This window comes from Schistocerca piceifrons, chromosome 3 (genome assembly GCF_021461385.2).
Source record: "Schistocerca piceifrons isolate TAMUIC-IGC-003096 chromosome 3, iqSchPice1.1, whole genome shotgun sequence".
Lineage (NCBI taxonomy): Eukaryota > Metazoa > Arthropoda > Insecta > Orthoptera > Acrididae > Schistocerca > Schistocerca piceifrons.
Genome location: NC_060140.1, coordinates 72,614,479 through 72,638,935, shown reverse-complemented (window position 1 = coordinate 72,638,935; position 24,457 = coordinate 72,614,479). Strand labels below are relative to the sequence as shown.

The window sequence follows — 24,457 nt, the reverse complement described above, 5'->3', positions numbered from 1 at the left end:
GGGGCAGGGAGGGGGAGGGATAGCAGCGTACGGGTAGGGGACAGTAAGACAGTAAAGTGCTGCTTGTGGGAGTGAGCAGGGACGACATGGAGAGAAGGTAGGGCAGTTAGGTGCAGTTGGAAGGTTAGACAGAGTGTATGGAGAGGGGCAGTGGTAGCATGAAAGGAGAGAAGTAAAACGAATGGGTGCATTGGTGGAATAGAGATCTGTGTAGTGCTGAAATTGGATTAGGAAAGGGGCTAGATGGATGAGGACAATGACTAACAAAGGGTGAGGCCAGGAGGGTTATGGGAACGTAGGATATCTTGCAGGGAGGGTTCGCACCTGCGCAATTCGGAAAAGCTGGTGTTGGTGGGAAGGATCCAGATGGTACAGGATGTGAAGCACTCACTGAAATGGAGAATGTCATGCTCGATGACATGCTCAGCAACAGGATGGCCCAGCTGTTTCTTGGTCACAGTTTGTCGGTGGCCATTCATGCGGACAGACAGCTTGTTGGTTGTCATGCTCATGTAGAATGCAGCACAGGGGTTGCAGCTTAACTTGTATTTCACATGTCTGCTTTCACTGGTAGCCCTGCCTTTGATGGGATAGGTGATGTTTGTGACCAGAGTGGAGAAGGTGGTGGTCGGAGGACGTATGGGACAGGTCTTGTACGTAGTTCTATTGCAGGGATATGAGCCATGAGGTAATGGGTAGTGAGCAGGGGTTGTGTAGGTATGGATCAGGATATTGTGTAGGTTTGGTGGATGGCGGCGTACTACTGAGGGTGGGGTGGGAAGGGTAGTGGGCAGAGCTTGTCACCTACACATAGATGATATTTTCCCTGTAGAGACATATTAAGCTAAAGAGAGCTTATGACCAAAGATAGATAGTCTTCTCAACGAGGAACTGAGTAAGGCTGCAAATGCCAAGGGCAAGTGGGGAACAGTGGCACCAATGACTTTGTAACTTTAATCAACGTAAATAAGCCATTACATTTCGAGCACACAGCTGCAGCATATCTCATTTAAGGGCACAATGAGAGGTAGTCGAAACCATGTCAGAGAATGTAATTCAGTTACTCTCAGTACTGGGCAGTACTGAGTCACAAGGGGAATGCTCCTCTGTGGATGAACAGTGGGACTTTGGAAGGTGGTGGCTAGTAAGATAAGACTGGGGAGACCTGGTTTTGTACAAAGCTGGGAGGGTAATTATGGTCTGTGAAGGTCTCAGTGAATGGGGGAGGTGTTAAGGTTCAGGAGGAATGTGGGTCAGGTGCCCTCAACCACGATCCAGATCATGAAGATGTCATCAATGAGTATCAGCGAAACTGAACCAGGTGAGGGGTTAGGGATTCTGGCTGTTTAGGAAGGGTTCCTCTATATGGCCCATGAATACATTGACATAGGACGGTGTCATGCAGGTGCCTGATTTGTTTTTATGTAATGCCTCCAAATGTGGAGTAATTGTGAGTGAGAATATAGTTGGTCATAGTGACTAGGAAGGAGGTTGTTGGTTTGAGTACATGAGGTATTGGGAAAGGTAGTGATTCAACAGCAGTAAGGCCATAGGCATTAGGGATGTTAGTGTAAAGGGAGGTGGGTCTAATAAAGATGAGCAGGGCACCATGTGATAAAGGAACAGGAACTGTGGAGAGTCATTGGAGGGAATTATTGGTATCTTTTATATAGAAGGATATGTTGTAGCTAGTAGGCTGAAGGTGTTGGTCTATGAGAGGAGAGATTTCTCATTAGGGACACAGTAACTGGCCACAGTGGGGCATCGCAGGTGGTTGGGTTTATAGATTTTAGGAAGCATGTAGAAGGTAAGAATGCGGGAAGTGATAGGGGTAAGGAGAGAGATGGATTCTGGGGAGAAATTCTGGGATGGACCTTAGGATTTGATGAGAGACTGTAGACCCTGCTGGATTTCTGAAATCGAATCAGTGTGGAAGTGTTTGTAGGTGGATGAATCTGACAGCTGGCAGAGTCCTTCCGTCAGGTAATCCTTGTGTTGTAGTTCAAAACAACAGTGATGAAGCCTTTTATCAGCAGGTAGAATTTTAAGGTTGGGATCAGTTTTTAAGTAGTGGATTGCAGTTTTTTCTGTAGATGTAAGGTTAGATTGCATGTTGAGGGATTTGAGGAGGATGGAAGAGTGAACTGAGTCAGGCAGGATTCGACATTGGTGTTTGTTTGAGTCTGATTGGTAGGGTTGGTGGCAAAAAAGTGTTTCTACTTTAGGGAGCAGAAGAAGGAGAGAAGGTCTTTAACAAATCTTGCATGATTGAATTTGGAAATGGGGCAAAAAGTGAGGCCTTTGGAAAGGGCTGATACTGTTGTGGGGCTAAGTCTTCTGGAAGAAAGGTTCATGATTGTGTTTAGGTTCTGGATTCTGTGTGTTGGTGGGAGGGAGTTTTTGAGGATGGGGCAAATGTAGTACACCTGTAAGAAAATTCTGTCAGCTATGAGGGGATGTGGGGAAGGTTTTAAGGTTATTGTAGAGGCAGCGGACAGTGGTAGTCCAAGGTGGGAGTAGGAAGTGAACAGGGTGGAGAGTTTTTTGAGGTGGCAGTGTGCATGTTGCTCTAGTTCGTGGAGTGTAAGAGTTTCAGAGTTTGTTATGGGATCCAAGAATTTGGGATTGCTTAGCATGAGAATTTTACGGATGGAGAAAAGGTATTGGAAGGAGGTTTGAGACTGAATGATATGGTTTTGTAGGACTGTGTGGGTGAGTGTTAAGGATTGGCAGGATTGGAGCAGATAGAGCTCATTGTGGAAGGAAGGGTGGCTGCCAGAGATGAGTAATTTGATGGTAAGGCCATTTGGAGGGATACCATGGGACAAGCAACAACACAGGAACAGTATGTGGGAGTGGGTTCTGGCTAGGGATAAGGAAACTTTTCTGTATTGATGTAGATGGAAGGAGCAAGGATCCATGGTGGTGGATAAAAACGGATAAAATACATAAATAATGTAGAATTATATTCGAATAAATTGCAAAAATACATGCAAACACATGGGAAAATTCTTAAAAAGGATGAAACACATGAAATAAGGGGAAACAAGATGAAATCTGAGGGAACAGACCTATGGTAAAAGATGAAAACCAACTGGAATTGGCATTAAGACACAATGAGATCAAAGAAAAAATATATAAAAAATTGTAATGTGGGTTGCAGATGTGTACATATTTTCTACTTTTATATGTCTGTCAGCATTATTGGACTACCACCTCCTGGAGTTAACTGTTGGTCAGCCATTCTGCCTGCTTATAATTTTATCACAAGAATTATTCCTTTGATACTGTTATTGTGTATTTATCATACTCATTTTATTGTAGGTAATTACTGGTTTACAAAGGTTTTTAATTCTTCACATATTTACACATTTCTAAGATGAACTGAAATACAGAGGAATAGGATAAGAAACAGTACTGTCAATGAATAATGAATAATGTTTCATCTTCTTTTTATTTCACTTTCGAACTGAATGTCATATATTTATCACTAAATGTTTGTTTTTTTGTGTTGGTTGATACTTCATGAGTTCTTGCATCATTAATAACCCATTTTTGGAACATGAGTTACACTTATATGTATACAAGTTTAATTTCTTGTTTCAGTGCAACAACTCTGCTGAATTGTGAAACAGGTTATCACGAATTTAGCAACAATATGGTGATCACATTTAATCACACAGGTGTGGGCAGTGGTACATTTTGCCCACCCTTGCCAGGAATGCAGTCAGCTAGTAATTCTTTGTCATGCTTGTACACATCAGGAATAGTTGAATGCAGAACAGGATGGGGAAAGGATGAAATTTCTGGAGAAATAATGGCACCACCAGAAAAATCTGGATTGAGGTGTGTCCTTGATCATCTTCATTCTTCTACTCATGTGTGTGTTTATCACTGTCTTATATTGCCTGCTATCTTGTAAATGGTGTGCCTCATATGAAAACGAGGCTTAAAAATAACTATGAGGGTTGTCCATAAAGTAAGGTCTCTGACGAGCTCCTGTCGGGATGGAGTGAGCTCGCTTAAATCTAAGAACATTGTGATGTTCCTTGCTTCCCACACCACTATCCTTCCCAGTTCCCAACTCTGTGCAATGCTCCTTTTTGGCGCAGCAGCCATTAACAATGGAAGGGAAAACTGACGCTCCCACCAAGCATGGATTGCATTCTGTGATTAGATTTCTGTGGTTTAAGGAGTCAACCCCTATTGAAATTCACCACCAGTTGACTGATGTGTATGGAGAAAAGTGTATGGACATAAAAAATGTGTGTAGGTGGTGTAGGGAGTTCACAGACAGCCGTACAAAAGTGGAGGACGTGGCTGGCTGTGGGCATCCATCAGGTTCATACGAGACAGTGACAGAAGTCAAGAAGTTTTGCTTGTGGGTTGGTGTGACTGTGCAAGAGAATGATGAGCTGACATGGCCATCTCTAAGAATACCATGGACAAGATTTTGATGGACATTTTGAAGTGTCACAAGATTTGTGCCAGGTGGGTGCTGTGGATGTTCACTTATGAACACAAAAAAGAAATGCGTCAAAAGTGCCCACAAGTTTCTTCACCATTACCGGGAATGGGATGAGGAATTTCTGGATTCAGTTGCAACCGGGGACAAGACTTGGGTCCACAACTTCACACCAGAGACTAAGTAACAATCTAAACAATGACGGCATTTCGATTCTCCAAATGTCAAGAAGTTCAAGCAAATGCCCTCAGTGGTGAAGGTGATGGCTTCAGTATTCTGGGATTGAAAAGGCATTCTGCCAGTTGACTACCTGGAAGCAGGTACAACAATCAATGCGGCAGTGTGCTGCGAGACAATAACAAAGCTACGCCGGGCTATACAGAACAAAAGGAGGGGTCGGCTGACCAAGCGAATTTGTTTGCACCATGACAATGCCCGTCCTCACGTCTCCAGCACCATGACAGATCTCATTGCCAATTTCAGTTGTGAAATCACTGACCATCCTCCATACAACCCTAATTTGGCTTCTGGTGTCTACTATTTGTTTTCCAACTTAAATTAATACCTGGGGAGAATGAAAGAGCTGAAGACAGCTATCCATTCCTTCCTGCCAGAGCCGGCAGAAGAGTGATACGACCCTGGTATGAAAAAGCTTCCGGAGCATCTCCAAACATGCATCAATCATGACAGGGACCACATTGAAAAGTACCTCAAAGTCCGAGCTTTCAGAATTTGTAATTTGTTGTACAATAAAATGGTGTTTGTGATGTAAGAAAGCATTGGAGACCCTTGTAACAGCAGTAGCTGCACCCAGAACCTAACAAAAGTAATAGTAGTTAAATAACCCCCCCCCCCCCCCCCCTTGAAGTCGCAGTAGTCAGTTGTCCACATTATTTTTTCCCTACATGTTTGAAATGGGCAACATATTTATAAGTTCTATTTTGTTGTTTTATTTGTGTGTGTGTGTGTGTGTCAATTTTTTCACAGTAAAATGACTTACTGACTTGTAATTGAGATGTATGACATAATAAACTTCCTCTTATGTAAATAACCATTGCTCACAAAAACAGCAAGAAATTTTTTTGATGTGCTTTTTAATTGATAAGTAATTTAATTTTGCATTATCGTATAAATTAAGATGATTATTTCTTTTATTTTGCTGCTGTGTGAGATGCATTTCACACAAATAATAATAATAATAATAATAATAATTATTATTATTATTATTATTATTATTATTATTATTATTATTACCACTGGTATTGTACTTGAGATTAATGTGAACATCATCATGCATCATTTTGCAGCTTTGCATTTCTCCTCTAGTCATTCCTGCTTTGCCATTTAGCCCTTTCTCTCTGTCTCATTTTAATGTGCCTATTCCCTTTTGCCTGCTTAATTTGTAGCATTTTTACATTTTTTTATGATTTAAATTCAGTATTTTGTGTGTTATTGCAAGATTTGTGTTTTGCCTTGTATTTTAGCTTAGTTCTTCTCTATTTCCTTCATGCCTGTATGTCACATACAAGGAAATTAAAGTAACCCTTGGAGGAGAAGAAGCAGATGTATGAACACCAAGCACTCAGACAACAAGCTGGTTCTTAACAAAGAAGAGAAGGCTGAAAGGTAGAAGGAATATAGAGAGGGCTGTAAGGGGAAAGAGTCAAAACCTGAAACACATAACATTCTCTCAAAATTACTAAGATCTTTTACGGAACTAACCATGACAAAACTATTCCACCTTATATGCAGCTATTTTTTATCTTGAAAATGGTAACGAATTAAAAAAATCTGAAATATGCATGTGAAATGTTAGTTCTATGTAAACATTATGCATAGGGGGATGGATGAACTCACTCACTGCCATAAAGATATGGTATGAGAAAAAAAGACGAAAAAAAAATTGTCATTGCAAACTTGTTTAACTGTCGATTACAACAGTACACAATAGTACATTACAAACTAAGCACATTCCATGGAATCAGAAAGCCTCCCCAAGAATCCATAATAATGTAGCATAATACTACAAATGGCAGTCCTTTCCAGGAGAATGAAGTGTGAAAAGAGACCACAGTGTGAGTTGAACAGCCATTCAGGATGGATGTTACCTGACTTGAACAGTGCTCTTTTGTAAAAAGATGTAAAGACTGCAGTTCAACCTGAAGGAATGTATGACAATGCCACAAGGAGCTTGTGGAAGTGGTAGGAAATGCTGCTGTACCATATCAAATGGTTGCTTAGTGGGTAGATGCATTCAGTCGTTGCAGAGCTACAATGATGGACATGCATTGATCCAGGCGGCTTGTCAATGTGCATGTGGACAGGGCTCATAGCCAGATTGCCTATTGCTTGGAGAATGACAGAAGATGGACACTGCAGGAATTGCAGCACCATACTGGTATTGAAAAGAGTACAATCTACAGTATTTAAGCATTGAGTTACACACGTGTAAAGTTCCTGCAAAGTGGGTGCCTCATGCACTAAGTGAAGTGGAAAAGTGGACATGTTACAGAACTTGTCATGTGAAACTAGCATGTTATAAGGAGAAAGGAAACAATATGCTTGCGAGAATCATCACCATATATGATTTTTGGGCCAGGGCCTATGAGTCAGAACTGATACACCAGTCTGTGGAATGGCATCATCCAGGTTCACCATGAAGGCAGAAATTTCATCATAGCCCCTCTCTTGTTGAGATAATGCTCATCAATGCCCATGAAATTAGAGGAGTGATCTTCTACCATTTTGTCCTATATGGACAAACTGTTGATGCTCTGTACTACTGTCACATTTTCCTGCAATGATACCTATGATGGGCTATTCAGGAGAAACGTCCTGAACATCTACACAGTGCATTAATTTGTCAGGACAATGCGAGAGCCCACACAGCAGCATGTGTACAGAATCTGCTCATGCGGTGGGAATGGGAAGTACTGAAGCATCCACTACACTTGCCAGACTTATCAGCTTGTGATTGTGATTTCATACCAAAACTGAGAGAGCCATTGCATGGGACATGCTTTCAAACACATGAAGACATTGCCACAATAGTAACACATTAGGTCACGGGTATTCAGCATCTTCCACAACATTATCAGTATGTGGTATATTCATTGGGAGATTATTTTGAGGGACTCTAAGATGTAACATGTCCATGCTCCTGACCTGTACTACTGTGTTCTGTTGCAATTGGCAGTAAAACAGGTTTGAAACAACAAAATTTGTTTTGTCTTTTTCTCATGCTTTATCTTTATGGGGGTGTGCATGTTCTTCCATCTCCCTACATGTAATTTTTACATATGAACTAACAATCCATTTGCACATTTCAGAATTTTTTAATTCATTACAATTTTCAAGACAAAAAATAGTTGCCAGTACCTTCGCAATGACCATTGTATATGAGACAGGTGAAATACACTCAGATTTCAAAAAGAATCTCAAAACCACACTTCTAAAGAAGGCAGGTGCTGAAAGCCATAAACAGTTCCAAACCATTGGTTTCATGATCTGAAACAGTGTGTTCCCTCATGATCTCAAACCATTTGCTTAAAAAGTTATGGTTGCAAAATACTAACAAAAACTGGACTGATGGCCATTACAATTGCAAAATCAGGAAAAATAGCAAATAATGAAATTTCACTTAGTGTGCATCTAAAATATGCTTGGAAGAACAAATGATTAGATGTGTAGGTGATCAGGAAGTAATGTAGTGCAAAATTTAGCACACAGAGCTGCCACTTCTGCCAGTAACAATGACTGTCACTTAAATAAGGAATCAAGTCAAATTAACACAAATGAATGAGAGAGAAATGTCAGTCCATGCTGCTGCAAGTCTATGCCAGACTTATCAATTGTAATTGCTGGTAGGCGATGGCATGCCAATCTCTTGGCAACCCATGATCATATATTTTCATGGAGGAGAGATCTGGAGAACATTTTGCCCAGGGCAGTAGTCAAATTTGTGTTAGTATCTTGTTGAAAGATAGCATAACAGGGCCTTCAATACAGGGAACAGTCATCAGTCTTAATACATAAAAAATGTAATGCCTACTGGCCAAATTTACAGTTGTATGAACCAGAGATGACCATGTCATGTGTCCAGTGGCACCCCAAATCATCACAGAAGTTGCAGGACTTGTGTCTTGATGATAAACACAATCTGACAATGTTCTTCTCCCCAGAGCCTCATCACATGAATATGTCCATTATGATGTCATACACAGAACCAAAATGCAAGTGAAAGGACAATGTAGTCCTGTAATCAGCTGTCTCATGGTGAGCGTCGCTGCCAGTGGGCCGGTCTCTCTGCTGACACATCAAGGGAAGTCACAGCAACTCTGTATCCATAACCACATCGAAACTGAGGTCAAAACAGAAAAGGCCAGAATACTAACATCTCACAGAGGAAGATTGCACTGTAGTACCACCGTTAAATTGGCACATAAACAACAAAATTGCTGATATTGAAATAATTGACCATGAGACAAGAAAGCAACTGAAATCGCTGAACAGAGGGAAGGCCACTGAGCCTCATGGGATACCAGTATTATTGTAGACAGAATATGTGAAAGAACTTGCTCCTCTTCTAACAGCATATATCTGGAGGAGTGAAGCATTCATAATGATTGGAAAAGAGTGCAGGTCATTCCAATTTTCAAGAAGGATCCTTGGGCAGACAGACAGAGTTAGGGCCTAGATCTTTGATGTCAGTCAGTTGAAAAGTTTTGGTACATTTTTTAAGGAAGACCTGCAGAGGACTGACTCTTGGTGCCATTGACCATCAATACAATCAAGTGTAATATATTGCATATTCATAGACAAAAAGGTCTATTATTGTATGATTACACAGTTGCAGAACAGTTGCTGGAAGCAGTTATGCCCATAAAATATATAGGAGTATGTGTATGGCACAATTTAAAATGTAACATCCACATAACAAGGAAAGCATATACCATACTGAGATTTACTGGAAGAATCCTCTGGAAGTGTAGTCTGTCAAAAAAGGAGCCTCATTCAGTCAACATTTGAATAATGCTTATCGGTATACGATTGGTACCAGACAGAATTTATAGAGGAAACAGAAAGATCCTAAAAGAGCAGCATTTTATTATAGGTTCATTTAGTAAGCATGAAAGGATCACAGAGATAAGCTGCCTACCAACACCAGTGGCAGCTGCTGCAAGATATGCATTCTGCATCATGACAGTGAAAACAACAGTTTATGCCTTCAAAGAAGTTTTATTTCTCAACATGATATCCTCTAATATCAACAAATTTCATTCAGCAGTGTTCCAGTCCCACATCTCCGCTCTCTAGTGTTTCTCCGGAAGTGCTGCAAAGTACCCATCTACAGCCACAATAACTTCTTGACTGCAAAAAGTGTTGATCAGCAAAGAATTTCTTCAGTTCTGAGAACAGATGGAAGTCCAAGGGAGCCAAATATGGGGAATATGGTGGATTTTCCAGCAGTTCATAGTGCAAATCCCTCAATTTCCCCATAGCCAAGACACTTTTATGTTAAGGTGCACTGCCCTGACAGAAGATGATTTTCCCCCCCCCCCCACCCACCCCACCCCCCCACCCCTCTAAGCTAGGTCTCTTTTCATTAACGATTGCATCCAGTTGTGTTAGAAGTTGAGAGTAGTATTCTCCAGTTATGGTTTTACCTTTTCCAAGATAGTCAATCAACAAAATTCCTTTTGTATCTCAAAACACCGGCACTGTGTTCTTTCTCACTGATAGCACTGTGCTTACTTTCTTTGGAGGTGAAGAAGTGGTTTCTAGCCATTGCATAGACTGCTGTTTGGATCTGGGTGTGTAGTGGTGAATCCATGTTTCATCCTCTGTCACATACCAATGCAAATAGTCACTTCTGTTTTTCTTAAAATGCACCATTCACTTTTTGGAAATTGTTGTGCGAATGCATTTGTGATCCACAGTGAGTACATGCGGCACCAATATTGCACAAAGCTTTCTCATGCTCGGTTTCTGGTGCAGGATGTGACCAGCATATTCCTTGATATCCCTAGAGCATGAACATTCATTCAACTTTATTCGCTGATCTTCCAAAATCATATCGTGTACTTTGACAATGCTTTCCACCGTGCTTGCATTTTCTGGTTGTCCTTCATCTGGGTCATCTTGGACACTTTCATGGCCATGTTTAAAGTAAGCCACCCATTCCCTCATGGTGGAAATTGAAGCTGAGGACCCACCATATACATTTACAAGCTGCAAATGATTTTCAGTTGGTGTTAAACTTTCTTTTACAAAGAATTTAATCACTCCACTATACTCGATTTATTCCATTTTCAACACCATGAGCACAACAACTGCTTAAAATGACTGCCTACAGTCAACTGCTGCCTGGAATGATTTGCAATTTTATGATTTGACGTGCGAGTAGTGTCGTGATCTATAGGCGAGGTTGAGGATTTTTCAGAAAGTCCTTTATGTTCCCAGAAGAGTCAACAGATATAATGCTTCCTCGTACGTATTTCACAAAAAGACCATGAAGATAAAATTAGATATATTTGACCACACACCAAGACTTATCGGAAATTGTTCTTCCTGTGAACCATTCGCGACTGGAACAGGAAAGGGGGGAAGTGACAGTACTACAGAAAGTACCCTCTGCCACACTTGCTGAATATAGATTGAGATGGAGAATGGTCACAATGCTGGCAGTCTTTGCTGCTCCAGATCTACTTTTTCCATGTCGATTCCTGTCTTGTTGCAGACAATCTCATTTCCTGACTCAAGGCACATGATGCAGCTGTGCAGTCCTGCACAGCTGAACAGACAATATCTGTATGGTCCCTGGAGCTAGCCATGGAGGCCTCTGAGAACCAGCCAAGCACTGGGTAAGGCCACCAAGAACACAGTGATTACATATTTGGATGCTAGTAATGGGATTAAACACTATTGCAGAATGACAAGCCACAGTCCTCGTAGGCCATGATCCTGTTAAGCTCTGATATGTATGGCAGACATTTCTCCTTGTTAGACAAGGCATAACACAATATTCTCATAAATAACTAACATTAAAATGTGGTTTCTGAATGAGAAACCCAGGCTGCACAGTTTTCATTATATACAGACTGTATATGATGTTACTTCTTCCTACTTTGTGTGCATGCAATGAAATGTGCTAATCATATGCACAACCATACGTGTAGCACCCTTCATGTCAGTTTGCTGTCTGTCACATGCTATCTTCAAGGTATTAAAATTTTATTGGGTCGCAGTGTATTTACAGAAAAATGGAATGACTCGTAGAAGCTGAACTGGGAGAACATCAGTTTGAGATCCAGGCAAATGAAGAATATACAAGGCAATATGGACACTATCACTTATCTTAGAAAATAGTCTGTAAGAAGGGCAAACTAGACTGCAGCTGCAAGAGCTGAAGGACATAATCAGGTGACAGAATTTCCTATAGTTGAATGGGCCTATTCTATGAGGTAAAATCCATCTAGATGGATATTCATCAAACCCTCTTAAAGAATCAAGCAAGTCCTAAACACCTGCAAATGAATGATATTAATGTACTGTTCAAGAGCAATAGTTGTGTTTTCTTGAAATAAGTTTTATTTTATTATACAATTGTGAGACTGGATTGCTGTTGTGAGACTGACTTGCTGGCCAGTGCTTGCTTTCAGGAGACAAAATATTTGGTACACCCAATGAACACAGATAAAAGTATTCAATACTACCCTTACTTTAGTAGTCCCTTCCTTGAGCTGAGAAAGGATAAAATGGGAAGGTTAAAATGGAAGGGCTGATTACTCAGACCACATGATGAGAGGAACCTACCTGCTTTGAGAAAGAGGGGAGACAAAGATTACGGGGAGAGTTCAGAGAGAGTAGTAGGTCACAGATAGTACACTGGTAAGCACAACACCAGCTTAAATCTGGATAGGATAACAGACTAACAAGAAAGGTATGAACTGAGTGGTGCAGTTAGGAACTAGGAGGAAAAGAATATGGTTTTCCCACTTGCATACATAAAGGAGGGAAATGTGTTAACAACAAATGTTAAGTCAAGATGCGAGGGTGTGTCGGAGGGTAAGTGCCCATCTCCATTGTTCATGGCAAGTAATACCAAGTGAGATGATCCAAATAGTGCATGTGATGTGGCAGGCACTCAGTTCCAATACATCATGATATACAGCAGGTTCAGCAACTGGTTACTGAGTGTCCCCCAGATGGTCAGTTCTTTATGTCTGTTCATGGGATCAGCCAGTTTGATGTGTCATTCCTATATAAAATGCTGTACAGCAAAAACAAATTGATATTAAGAACATGACGGAATGCTACATTTGGTGGTGTGGGGAGGATATCAGGGAGAGATGTTCTTGTTTTATGTCTCGATTTAATATCACACTGGGTGCAAGGGGGCTACTTCTACAGGGTTTGGAAGCAAGAGCTGTGTTAATCAGAGGGTGAGAGGAAAACACTGCCTGCAAAATTTGTTTGTGGGTATGATCTGTGGGGTGATTGGGGGAGAGGAAAGCCTAGGTGAAATTGTTGGTGTAGGTGTTCAGGGATTCAGTAGTGAGCATATGAGTTTGCTGCTGATGCCTAGGATGTAGTGAAGGGAGTGTTTGATGTGCGTGGATGGCAGCTGTCAAGATGTAGATATTGTTGCTGTTTGGTTGCTTTTACCAGATGGTGTCAAAAAATAAGTTAAATTATGTAAATAAGTTATACACAACTGCAACCAGTCACTTTTTTCAATAATAATGCTTTATTACATTAAGGCATATGAGGCATATGTAATCATTATTATTGAAAAAAGTGACTGGTTGCAGTTGTGTATAACTTATTTACATTAATATACAGTCACGGTTCTAAAATATCCGTAATGGATAAGCATAATAAAGTTGAATTATTTATTTAGCAGAAAATACTGCTCAGCTTTATTCAAATTCCATTACAGACCTACAAAGTAATCTCCCTCTGACACAGACAATGATTCCAGTGTTCAGCCCAATATTCAAACAGCCCCTGAAGCCCCTTTTTAATAGTCTTGAGTCCATTTGAAATTTGATTGTTTATCTCTCAATCACTCTGAAAATAATGACCTCGAAGCTCTTTTCTCGCTGCAGGAAATAGGTGGAAGTCATACGGCAGTAGGTCTGGTGAATAAGGTGGATGTACTATCACCTCAATGCCTAATTCTGCGATTGTTTCTCAAGTCTTGATGGTGGGATGAGCTGGTAATGAAGGATCCATTCCATTTGAGCAAGATGTGATCTTTTTGTTGCAATTCTCCTCCTTCATGGCCCCTTCAATATGTCATAATAGTAATTCGCAGTAACATTATGTTGCTCATCCACCACATGATTGTGCACTTTCCCTTGCTTATCGAAGAAGACAAAATGCATGACGTTTCATCCCTTGGTTGAACTTTGGCCTTTTTGGGTCTTGGATTTGTGGGATATTTCCACTGGGTACTGTCCTGTTTTGTCTCTAGGTCATAAAGATGAAACCAGGATTCATTGCATGTGGTGACTTTATCCAAAAAATCTGGTTCTCGCTGATGCCTTCTCTACTGTTGTTGACTCGTCATTACTGATCACGTGAGGCCCCCACCATGCTGCAACTTTTCTGTGCCCTATAACATTTTGTATAACATCTTCAGCTGATCTATAGACTATATTCATAATCTCTGCAATCTTTGTTAACAATAAAAGACAGTCTTCCCACAACATGACATTAACTGTGTTGTCATTGGTTTCAGTCTTCGAAGCTGAGGGCCTTCTGGGTGAGGAGCATCCACAAGGGCATTTTCACCCTCCTGAAATCATTTATGCCACTCCCCATGGATTGCTATTTGTAGGCTTGCTGCAACATTTCTAATGTTTGTGATGGAGATTTGCCAAGAAGAAAGCAAAATCTAATTGATGCGTGCTGCTGCAACTTGAGATCCGTGTTGGGTACAGTAAACACACACGTACACTTTCCCTGCTTCCCTCCAACTGCAAACCACATATGATGATATGTCACTCACAGTGAGACCTCTCTGGTAATGCCAACACCAATATCAAGCACTAGTGCATTAAAATTCAAAACGATAACTCCAGTTATTTTTTAACATCCCGTCGTATGTGGTCTGAGTTTTGGATGTCATCAGCGAGGTGGAGGTCAACATCAAGGAAGGTGTCTTTGGATTTGCAAAAAGGACTAGGTGAGTGTGAGTTGAGAAAAAGAGTTAAACTCTTGCAGGAAGTGGGGAGGCAATCCTTTACTATGAACCCAGATTACAAAGATGTTGTCCATAGATCTGTACCAGGCGAAGGGCCCCAGCCTCTGGGTCGTGAGGAATGCCAGTTCAATGTGGCACATCAAAAGGGTGGCATAGGGTAGGGTCATCCCAGTTACCATAATAATACTGCTGATTTGTTTATAGTTGAAATTGCTATGGATGAGGACGAAGTTGACCAGGGTGGCAGGAAACAAGGTTTTAGGAAGACTTTCAAGTGTTCATTGGTAGAGTTAGTGTTCGAGGGCTGAGGGGTTGTGTGCATGTGGGATGTTTGTGGAGAGCCATGTCACATTAATAGTGATGAGGATTCTGGGTAGGAGAGGGTGGGAACACATTTCAGTTGTCAGAGGAAGTGATTGGTGTCTTTTATGTGGGAGGTATGCACCATGTGATCATCAGGCAGTGCTGATCGGACATGGCTGTGGGCTTTGAAGTCATATACAGTGCAATGGCCAGGGTGGTTTTTTTAGTATGTTTTGGGAATTAGGTAGAAAGCAGATCATCTCACAAAATCATGCATGCTGTTTACCAACTAACTTGTGCCTACTGCATAGCATTTAATGTAAGCATGATCATCACTAAATTGACTGAGTGCAGGAGTAAAATCAATGCAGGTGAGTAGGAAAAACAGTCCTGTAATGTTGGAATACAACATTAGTTGTGTACTGCTTGACATAGTTGTCCTAATTAAATATCTAGGTACAATGTTGGAAAGTGATATGACATGGAACAAGCAAATAAATATGGTGCCCACCTCTGTAGTTGAGTGTTCAGCTCAGCTAACTACCATTCAGGGGACCTGGGTTCGATTCCTGGTACTGCCAGGGATTTTTCCTTTGAGGGAGGACTGGTACAGTGTGCACTCAGCCTCATGAGGCCATCTGAGTAGCTAATCAACTGATTATTAATGGTTGCAAGGTCAGGGAGTGGTGTGCTGACCACATACACCTCCATACCACTGTCATTGACACCACTGGCAGAGGATGATATGGCAAAGGGTCAGGCCTAAATGGTCCATCTAAGAGCAGAATGGTGAATTTTATTTACTTGCTATATAAGAATTATAGTAGGGAAGATGAATGGCTGACTTTAGTTTATTGGGAGAATTTTAGGAAAGTGTGGTTTATCTGTAAAGGAGCCTGTGTGGACACTTGAGTGAACCAAACTTCAGTACTGCTTGAGTATGAGGATCTCCATCAGGTCAGATCAAAGTAATTCAGAGGTGAGCTGCTAGATTTGTTACCAGATGCAGGGTTTGATTCTTCTGGAAAACCTGAAATTCTGATGGAACTACATTTTACCTAAAAAAGTCAGGGTAATTTCAGAACATTCATAAGATCTCAGGGAAATCTGTGTTTTGAACCTAGCAGTGAAATTTAACTTTATTGAATTTTGTAAATCATACATATAAAAATACTTAATATTTCAAAGTTTGTTAATTATATGAATCATATAGTGGAGATGCTGAGTTGCAGATAGGTACAACAGTAGACACACACACACACACACACACACACACACACACACACACACACACACACAGACACAAATGCAACTCACACACACAACTGCAGTCGCAGGCAACTGAAACCACACTGCAAGCAGCAGCACCAATGTATGATGGGAGTGGCGAATGGGTGGGGGTAAGGAGGGGGCTGGGGTGGGGAGAGGGACAGATAATATGGTGGAGGTGGCAGACAGTGAAATGCTGCAGGTTAGACTGAGGGCAGTGTTGGGGAGGGGGGGGGGGGGGGGGTAAGTAGTGGAAAATAAGAGAAATAAAAAGGCTGGGTGTGATTGTGGAATGACGGCTGTGTAGTGCTGGAATGGGAACAAGGAAGGAGCTAGATGGGTGAGCACAGTGACTAGCGAAGGTTGAGGCCTCGAGGGTTACATCCCATCCTGGATTTTCCATTGCTTAATTATATGAATATTATATCATACAAATTAATGATGTTTAAAAATTGTAGTTAAACTACCATTATGGCTAGTATATATCAGCTGAGAGGAAAGAAAAGTTGTTCTTATGGTACTCTCCGACCCTCCTTCCCAAACCCTGCCCCCGACCCTGCTTACCGTTGATTTGTCAGGAGCTTCTTCATACATCATCTGCCTCCACACACCTGGAATTCTCAAGAATCTCCCCCCCCCTCTCTCTCTCTCTCTCTCTCTCTCTCTCTCTCTCTCTCTCTCTCTCTCTCTCTCTCTCTCTCTCCTTCTCCCTCTCCATCTCCCCCAAATTTGAATATCCATACTGTGCAGACAAAATCCAACACAAGCACAACTGTTGTCAAGTTTAACACATATATTTCAGAATGACACAACACATATAAGTCACAGAGTAAGTTGACAAGCAAGACATGTGTACACATTAGCATTCGAATGAGCACTGAGTCCCAGTCTAGCGGCCGCTGCTCGGCTGGCCGCTTAGGTGGCGCAGCTGCTGCATGGCTGGCAGACAGCGCCGCACGTAGAGGATGCACGTAATTGTGCGGCGGCGCTTTGAATGGTCGGCGAGTCAAAACACTTTTCTCCCCTTTGAAATTGTTGCACTGGTCTTGATGGAGGTATCCTGGAGATTGCTAACGTCCATAGGCGTTGTTTGACTCGCCGTAAAGTCTCGAGGAGGAGGCTTCCCTTACGGACGGAAGGTGTCCCCGATGATAACGGGTCGAGATGACAGGAGACGTAGGGGTCGAATCTGCTGGGGCCCCATGCACCAATCTGCCCGTTGTGGCAAGTCCAGTTGATATGACAGGAGACATGGGCGATGTGTCGGCGTCCGTTGGAGGAGGAGGCGAGTAGATTTGCTCTGACAGAGGATGGTCATCCGGTTCCTGCATGGGCACGTTTCCTGGTGGTATCCGTTCTTGTGCTGGCATCGCGATGATGGTGAGAGGGCTGCGTTGTGAGTATTGAGAGATGCCAAGATCCCGAGCGTCAGGTAGAGCTAAAGGTGGTGTAGCGGCATTCGGAACAGGTGTTGCTGGCACACGAGGCCGAAGCTGGTCCGAATGAAGCACTGCAACACCCGTGTCCATCTGGATTTCATACAGGCGTCTGCCACGGTGTCTTAAGATGTGGCCCGGGTTCCATTTTGGCTGCCTGCCATATCCCCGTGCCCAGACGAGTTCGTCGGCGGTGAACCGGCCAAGTGAAGGCACCCGCGGCCGTGAGGTGGAAGGCCGTAGAAGATGAAGTAGTGTGCGGGGCTGTCGGCCATGTAAGAGCTCAGCCGGGCTGTGGTCACCCAGGGGGGTGAAACGGTAAGACGCCAGAAACTGGAGAAGCGCATCATCAGCAGCAGAAGAAGTCAGAAGTTTCTGCATCTGAGCCTTAAATGTGCAGACCAGCCGTTCAGCCTCACCGTTGAATTGTGGATGGAACGGCGGGGCCGTGACATGCATAATGTCGTGACGAGCACAAAAATCCGCAAATTCGGAAGAGGCAAATTGTGGACCATTATCAGTAACAAGAGTAGAGGGGCGGCTTTCCAAAGAAAAAATGCGGGCGAGAGCAATGGTGGTTGGCGTGGTGGTAGGCGACGTGCAATGGACAATGAAAGGAAAGTTAGAGTAGGTGTCAATTACGAGGAGCCAACAAGTACCTAAAAAGGGTCCCACAAAGTCAGCATGAATGCGCTCCCAGGGCTTCTCAGGCGAAGGCCACGGTGACAAAGATGACTTTGGGGCAGCGGCCTGTGACGCACAAGGGCCGCAGGCAGCGACCATGTGTGCTATTTCAGAGTCGATGCCAGGCCAGTACACATGATGGCGCACCAGAGATTTTGTGCGAGACACACCCCAGTGCCCTTGGTGAAGGAGGCGCAAGACTGAAGCATGCAAAGACGCAGGTACCACAACACGTGGCGAAGCATTGTCAGTGGAGAGGAGGATAACACCATCCCTAGCTGTGAGGTGGTAGCGCAAAGCGTAGTAGTTCCACAACGGATCAGAAGTCTTAGCGGATGGGCAATCTGGCCAACCCTTCTGAATACAGCGTAAAACCCGGGAGAGGGTAGGGTCAGAACCCGCAGCAGCCGCCAGCCTGTCCCCAGTGATGGGGAACTCATCCACAACCCGCTGCTCAGCAACATCCAGATGGAAACACAAAAGTTCATCCCTATCGAATGCCTGATCAGGACCCATGGAAAGGCGAGACAGAGCATCAGCATTTGCATGTTGAGCCGTTGGCCAGAAATGAATCTCATAATTGAAACGAGACAAGTAAAGAGCCCAATGCTGGAGGCGGTGTGCAGCCTTGTCGGGAAGTGACGTTGATGGATGAAACAAGGAAACAAGTGGTTTGTGATCCATAACAAGATGAAATTTTGAGCCATAGAGGAAAACACCAAACTTATGAAGAGCATAAGTAATGGCCAAAGCTTCTTTCTCAATTTGAGAATACCTTTGTTGGGCATCCGTGAGCGTTTTGGAGGCATAAGCAGTGGGTTGTTCCGAACCGTCAGAAAAACGGTGCGCAAGGACTGCACCGACCCCGTATTGAGAGGCTGTGGCAAGAACAAGATGTTGGCCAGGTCGATAAGTAGCCAGGCACAGGGCCTGTTTCAGCATAGTCTTCAGTTTCTGGAAAGCCGCTTCGCATGATGCGGACCAGTGAAAAGGCACGTTTTTGCAACAGGCAATGCAACGGCTGAGCCACCGAAGCCACAGATGGTAAAAACTTGTGATAGTGTGCTATTTTCCCCAAGAAGGCCTGCAGTTCCTTAACAGATGTAGGGCGAGGAAGGGCATCGATCGCAGCGACACTTTGCTGAAGCGGACGAATACCATCCCAAGAGAGTTGAAACCCCAAGTACATGATAGATGCTTGAAAAAATTGTGATTTCTGAAGATTACACTTAAGACCGGCAGTCTGTAAGACATGAAAAAGTGTGCAGAGATTTTGAAGATGTTCTTCAGTTGTGGAGCCAGTGACAACAATGTTGTCCATGTAATTGATACACCCAGGGACAGGGAGCAATAATTGTTCCAAGAATTGCTGAAAGAGAGCTGGAGCCCTAGCAACCCCGAATGGCAAGCGTTGGTATTGATAGAGGCCGAAAGGTTTGTTAAGGACCAGAAACTGCCGGGAAGCAGTGTCGAGAGGAAGTTGATGATAAGCTTCTGACAGGTCAATTTTAGAAAAATACTGGCCTCCAGCAAGTTTAGTGAACAGTTCTTCAGGACGGGGCATAGGGTAAGTGTCGATGAGGCATTGAGCATTTACAGTGGCTTTGAAATCGCCACAGAGACGAATATCACCATTTGGCTTAGCAACGACAACGAGAGGAGAGGACCACTCACTGGAAGTGACAGGAAGCAAGACCCCTGAAGTAGTGAGACGATCCAACTCCCGTTTTACCCGATCGCAAAGGGCCACAGGAATGGGCCGAGCCCGAAAAAACTTAGGCCGAGCAGTGGGTTTGAGCGTGATATGAGCTTCAAAGTCGTTTGCACGGCCTAACCCAGGAGAAAAAAGGGACGAAAATGTCCTCGACAAGGAATCCAGCTGAGCATAAGGAATATCATCAGAGACAATATTGACACAGTCATCTATGGAGAACCCAAAAACGCGAAATGAAGGAAGTTGCCGGGGGTTTTGCTGCAGTTTCTCAGCGGGTTGTTTACGGCTAGGCCGAGGCTGCACGTGGAAGCACACTGCAGCCCCGTCGGCCGGCGGGGACGTGCCGCATGCGTCGTCAACAGCGCACAGAGGTTGTATTTCCCCAACATCACCCCACGCCTCTATTTGCGCCCCAGCAGCGCGAGAAATTTCAAAAGACTGCACAATGGAGAGAACTTCATCTGGAGTCGGATTCGCCAACTGAAGGGCACGTTGCTGAACTTCTTTGTCAGGCGCTGACCGGATAATAGCATCCCGTACCATGGAATCGGCATAGGATTCTTTGTGAACGTCAGTAACAAATTGACACTTTCGACTGACGCGGTGAAGTTCAGCAGCCCAAGCGCGATAGGATTGATGTCGCTGATTTTGACAATGATAAAAGGCAACACGAGAGGCTACCACATGCGTTTGCTTTTGAAAATAGACAGACAGAAGTGAGCACATTTCAGCAAAGGACAAAGACACAGGATCCTTCAAAGGAGCCAATTGCGATAACAACTGATACATTTGAGGTGAAATCCAGGAAAGGAACAGAGACTTACATGGTTGTTCGTCTGTGACATGAAATGCCAAGAAGTGCTGTCAAAGACGTTTTTCATAATCAGACCAGTCTTCTGCCATCTCGTCATAAGGAGGAAAAGGAGGTATAGCCAACAACGAGAAATGCCCCGCATTTGACGCCACGATGAAATCACGAATCGCCACTGTTAGAAGCGTTTGCTGTTCAAGGAGATTTTGCAATAGTTGCTCGACAGTAGCCATGGAACCCTGTGGGTCAACGGTGAAAAGGAAAAATCCACTACCTCGTTGCCAATTGTCGTAACGTCAAGTTTAACACATATATTTCAGAATGACACAACACATATAAGTCACAGAGTAAGTTGACAAGCAAGACATATGTACACGTTAGCATTCGAATGAGCACTGAGTCGCAGTCGAGCAGCCGCTGCTCAGCTGGCCGCTTAGGTGGCACAGCTGCTGCATGGCTGGCAGACAGCGCCGCACGTAGAGGACGTGCGTAATTGCGTGGCGGCGCTTTGAATGATCGGCGAGTCACAACAACAACTGAAGTGCTCTGTGATTTCAAACTGGAATCCCTGGAGGAAAGACGTTCATTTCATAAGGCACTATTAAGAAAATTTAGAGAACTGGCATGTAAAGCTGGCTGCTGAACGATTCTACTGCTCCCAATGTGCATTTTATATAAGGACCACAAAGGTGTTGTTGTTGTTGTGGTCTTGATTTGATGCAGCTGTCTATGTTACTTTGTCCTGCACAAGCCTCTCGCAATTTACATCCTTCTAAATCTGCTTAGTGTATTTATTTCTAGGTCTCTCTCTACTTTTTTTGCCCTCCATGCTTCCCTCCAATATTAAATTGGTGATCCTATGATGCCTCGGAACGTGTCCTACTAACCAGCACCTCCTTCAAATCAAGTTGTGCCACAAATCCCTCTTCTTCCCAATTCTATTCAGTACCTCCTCATTAGTTACATGATCCTCCCATCTAATCTTCAGCATTCTTCTGTAGCACCACTTTTCAAAAGCTTCTGTTCTGTTCCTGTCTAAATTGTTTATCGTTCATGTTTCACTTCCATACATTGCTACACTCCGTACAAATACTCTCAGAAAAGACTTCTTGACACTTAAATGTATCCTTGATGTTAACAAATCTCTCTTCTTCAGAAATGCTTTCCTTCCCATTGCCAATCTACATTTTATATCCTCTCTACGTAGACCCATCATCATCTCATCATCATCTTAGCCTTTTCCCACGTCATGTGAGGTTGGCGTTGCTTTGCTGGATCCTTCTCTTCCATAAATGCCTATCCAGTGCTTCTCCTTTGAGCCATCCTTTCTCCCATAGGTCTCCTGCTATCTTGTCTTTCCATGTCAGTTTCGGTCTTCCTTTTCGCATTGGTCCTTCAATTTCTTCTTCAGAAATGCTTTCCTTCCCATTGCCAATCTACATTTTATATCCTCTCTACGTAGACCCATCATCATCATCTCAGCCTTTTCCCACGTCATGTGAGGTTGGCGTTGCTTTGCTGGAGCCTTCTCTTCCATAAATGCCTATTCACTCCTTCTCCTTTGAGCCATCCTTTCTCCCATAGGTCTCCTGCTCTCAGAAAAGACTTCTTGACACTTAAATGTATCCTTGATGTTAACAAATCTCTCTTCTTCAGAAATGCTTTCCTTCCCATTGCCAATCTACATTTTATATCCTCTCTATGTAGACCCATCATCATCATCTCAGCCTTTTCCCACGTCATGTAGCACTCCCCTCTTCTCTGCACATATCCATACCATCTTAGTGTACTTTCTTGGATCTTCTTCCCTATGGTTACCACTTTCCGTGTTCCCCTGGTGTACTCATTTCTTAGTCTATCCTTTCGTGTAACCACACTCATCCACCTGAACATTCTCATTTCTGCCACTTCCATCTTTTTCTCTTGGGCTTTTGTAATTGGACAAGTTTCTGTGCTATACAGCATTGCAGGCTCCACCACAGATTTGTAAAGCTTTCCTTTCATTCTGTAGATAACCTTATCACACAGTACTCCACTCAGTGTCCTCCAGTTCATCCATCCTGTGCTGTATTTCGGTCTCCAGTGCTCCATCACTTTGGATGTAAGAGCCTAGGTATTTAAAAATCTTGACCAGCATCAGTTGTTCTCATTGCAGGTTAATATATAGATCTTTGGCATCCTTTATACACATATACTCTGTTTTCATCGTGCTAATTCTCATTCCCCTTTCCTCTAGAGCTTTTCTCCACTGTTCAAGCTTGTCTTGAAGTGCCTCCTTGGGTGGGTTCACAGATTACATCATCGGCAAACATCATGCTCCAAGGTGCCTCTTTTTTCACATTTTTGACTAGTATTTCCATGACGAGGTCAAAGAGATATGGGTCGAGAACAGATCCCTGATGTAGTCGTACTCTCTTGCATTTGTTGCACCTGCACTGCTCCTGATTTGTGTCATTGCACCTTCATACATGTCTTCTACCACCCAGATATATTTTTCTGGCAGGCATTTACTTCTCAGACATCTCCACATCTCTTGCCTCAGCACTCTGTCATATACCTTCTCAAGATCGATAAAGGCCATATGCAGTTCGGCTTGTACTTCTCTGCGCCTCTCCATCAGTTGCCTTAGTGTAAATATTGCATCGGTTGTTCCTCTTCCCAGCATAAATCCAAATTGTTCTTCACATACTTCAATTTCTAGATGCAACCTCTTCTCAATTATCCTTTCCCAGATCTTCATTGTGTGGGACATCATGTTTATCCCTCATAATTGCCACAGTTTTGGATATCCCCTTTCCCTTTATTTATGGGAACCAATATACTGCTTCTCCATGCATGTGACATTCTTTCTCCTTTCCATATCTTCTGCATTAGATACCAGAGAATATCAGTTCCCTGTTCTCCCAGACTGTTCCGTGCTTCTATTGGGATTTGGTCTGCCCCTAGGGCCTCCACATTTTTCATTTTCTTCATCGCGTGTTTGACTTCTTCCCTACTTATACTTTGGGTCATTCATTCTTTTATGTCTCCATCCTCATACTTCTCTTGTACATTTTCCTCATTCAACCTTTCAAAGTACTCCCACCACCTATTCAGGATTTTCTCAAGGTCATGTAATACTACACCTGATTCATCCTTTATCTGCCTCATTGATGTTATGTCCTTGGTCGCCTTATCTCTTGCTTTAGCAATGCATAGGCGTTCCCTGCCATTCTGTCTTCTTTCCAGCTCTTCATACACCTCTTCCATTGCCTCAGCCTTTGCTTTTGGCACTGCTCTTTATGCCATCATTTTTGCAGTTATGTAGGCTTCCCTATCCTCCTGTCCTCCTGTTAAGTCCCATTGTTTTCTGCATCTTTCTTCACTTTTATCGCTTTCTGGACCTCCTCATTCCACCACCATGCCTCTTTATCTTCTGGTGGTCCCTTTCCTTTTGTTACAGGCAGCAAATGTTATCCAGCTTTTGTAATTGCATTGCTGTTATGACTTCACCACTCCTGTACATCCCATGGTAATTTCACTTCTCTTAATACTGTTACCTTGAATTTTTCTCACAATACCTTTT

At 43.0% G+C, this 24,457-nt stretch overlaps 1 protein-coding gene across 1 annotated transcript in view; it reads left to right on the top strand.

Moving 5' to 3' along the window:
- The window catches only part of LOC124788398 (coiled-coil and C2 domain-containing protein 2A), a 348,192-nt gene that overhangs the window by 140,253 nt on the left and 183,482 nt on the right, over nucleotides 1-24,457 (top strand). The window contains exon 9 of the mRNA XM_047255664.1: nucleotides 3,607-3,846. Coding sequence (XP_047111620.1) covers nucleotides 3,607-3,846 — 240 coding nt within the window. The remainder of the gene's footprint in view (nucleotides 1-3,606; nucleotides 3,847-24,457) is intronic.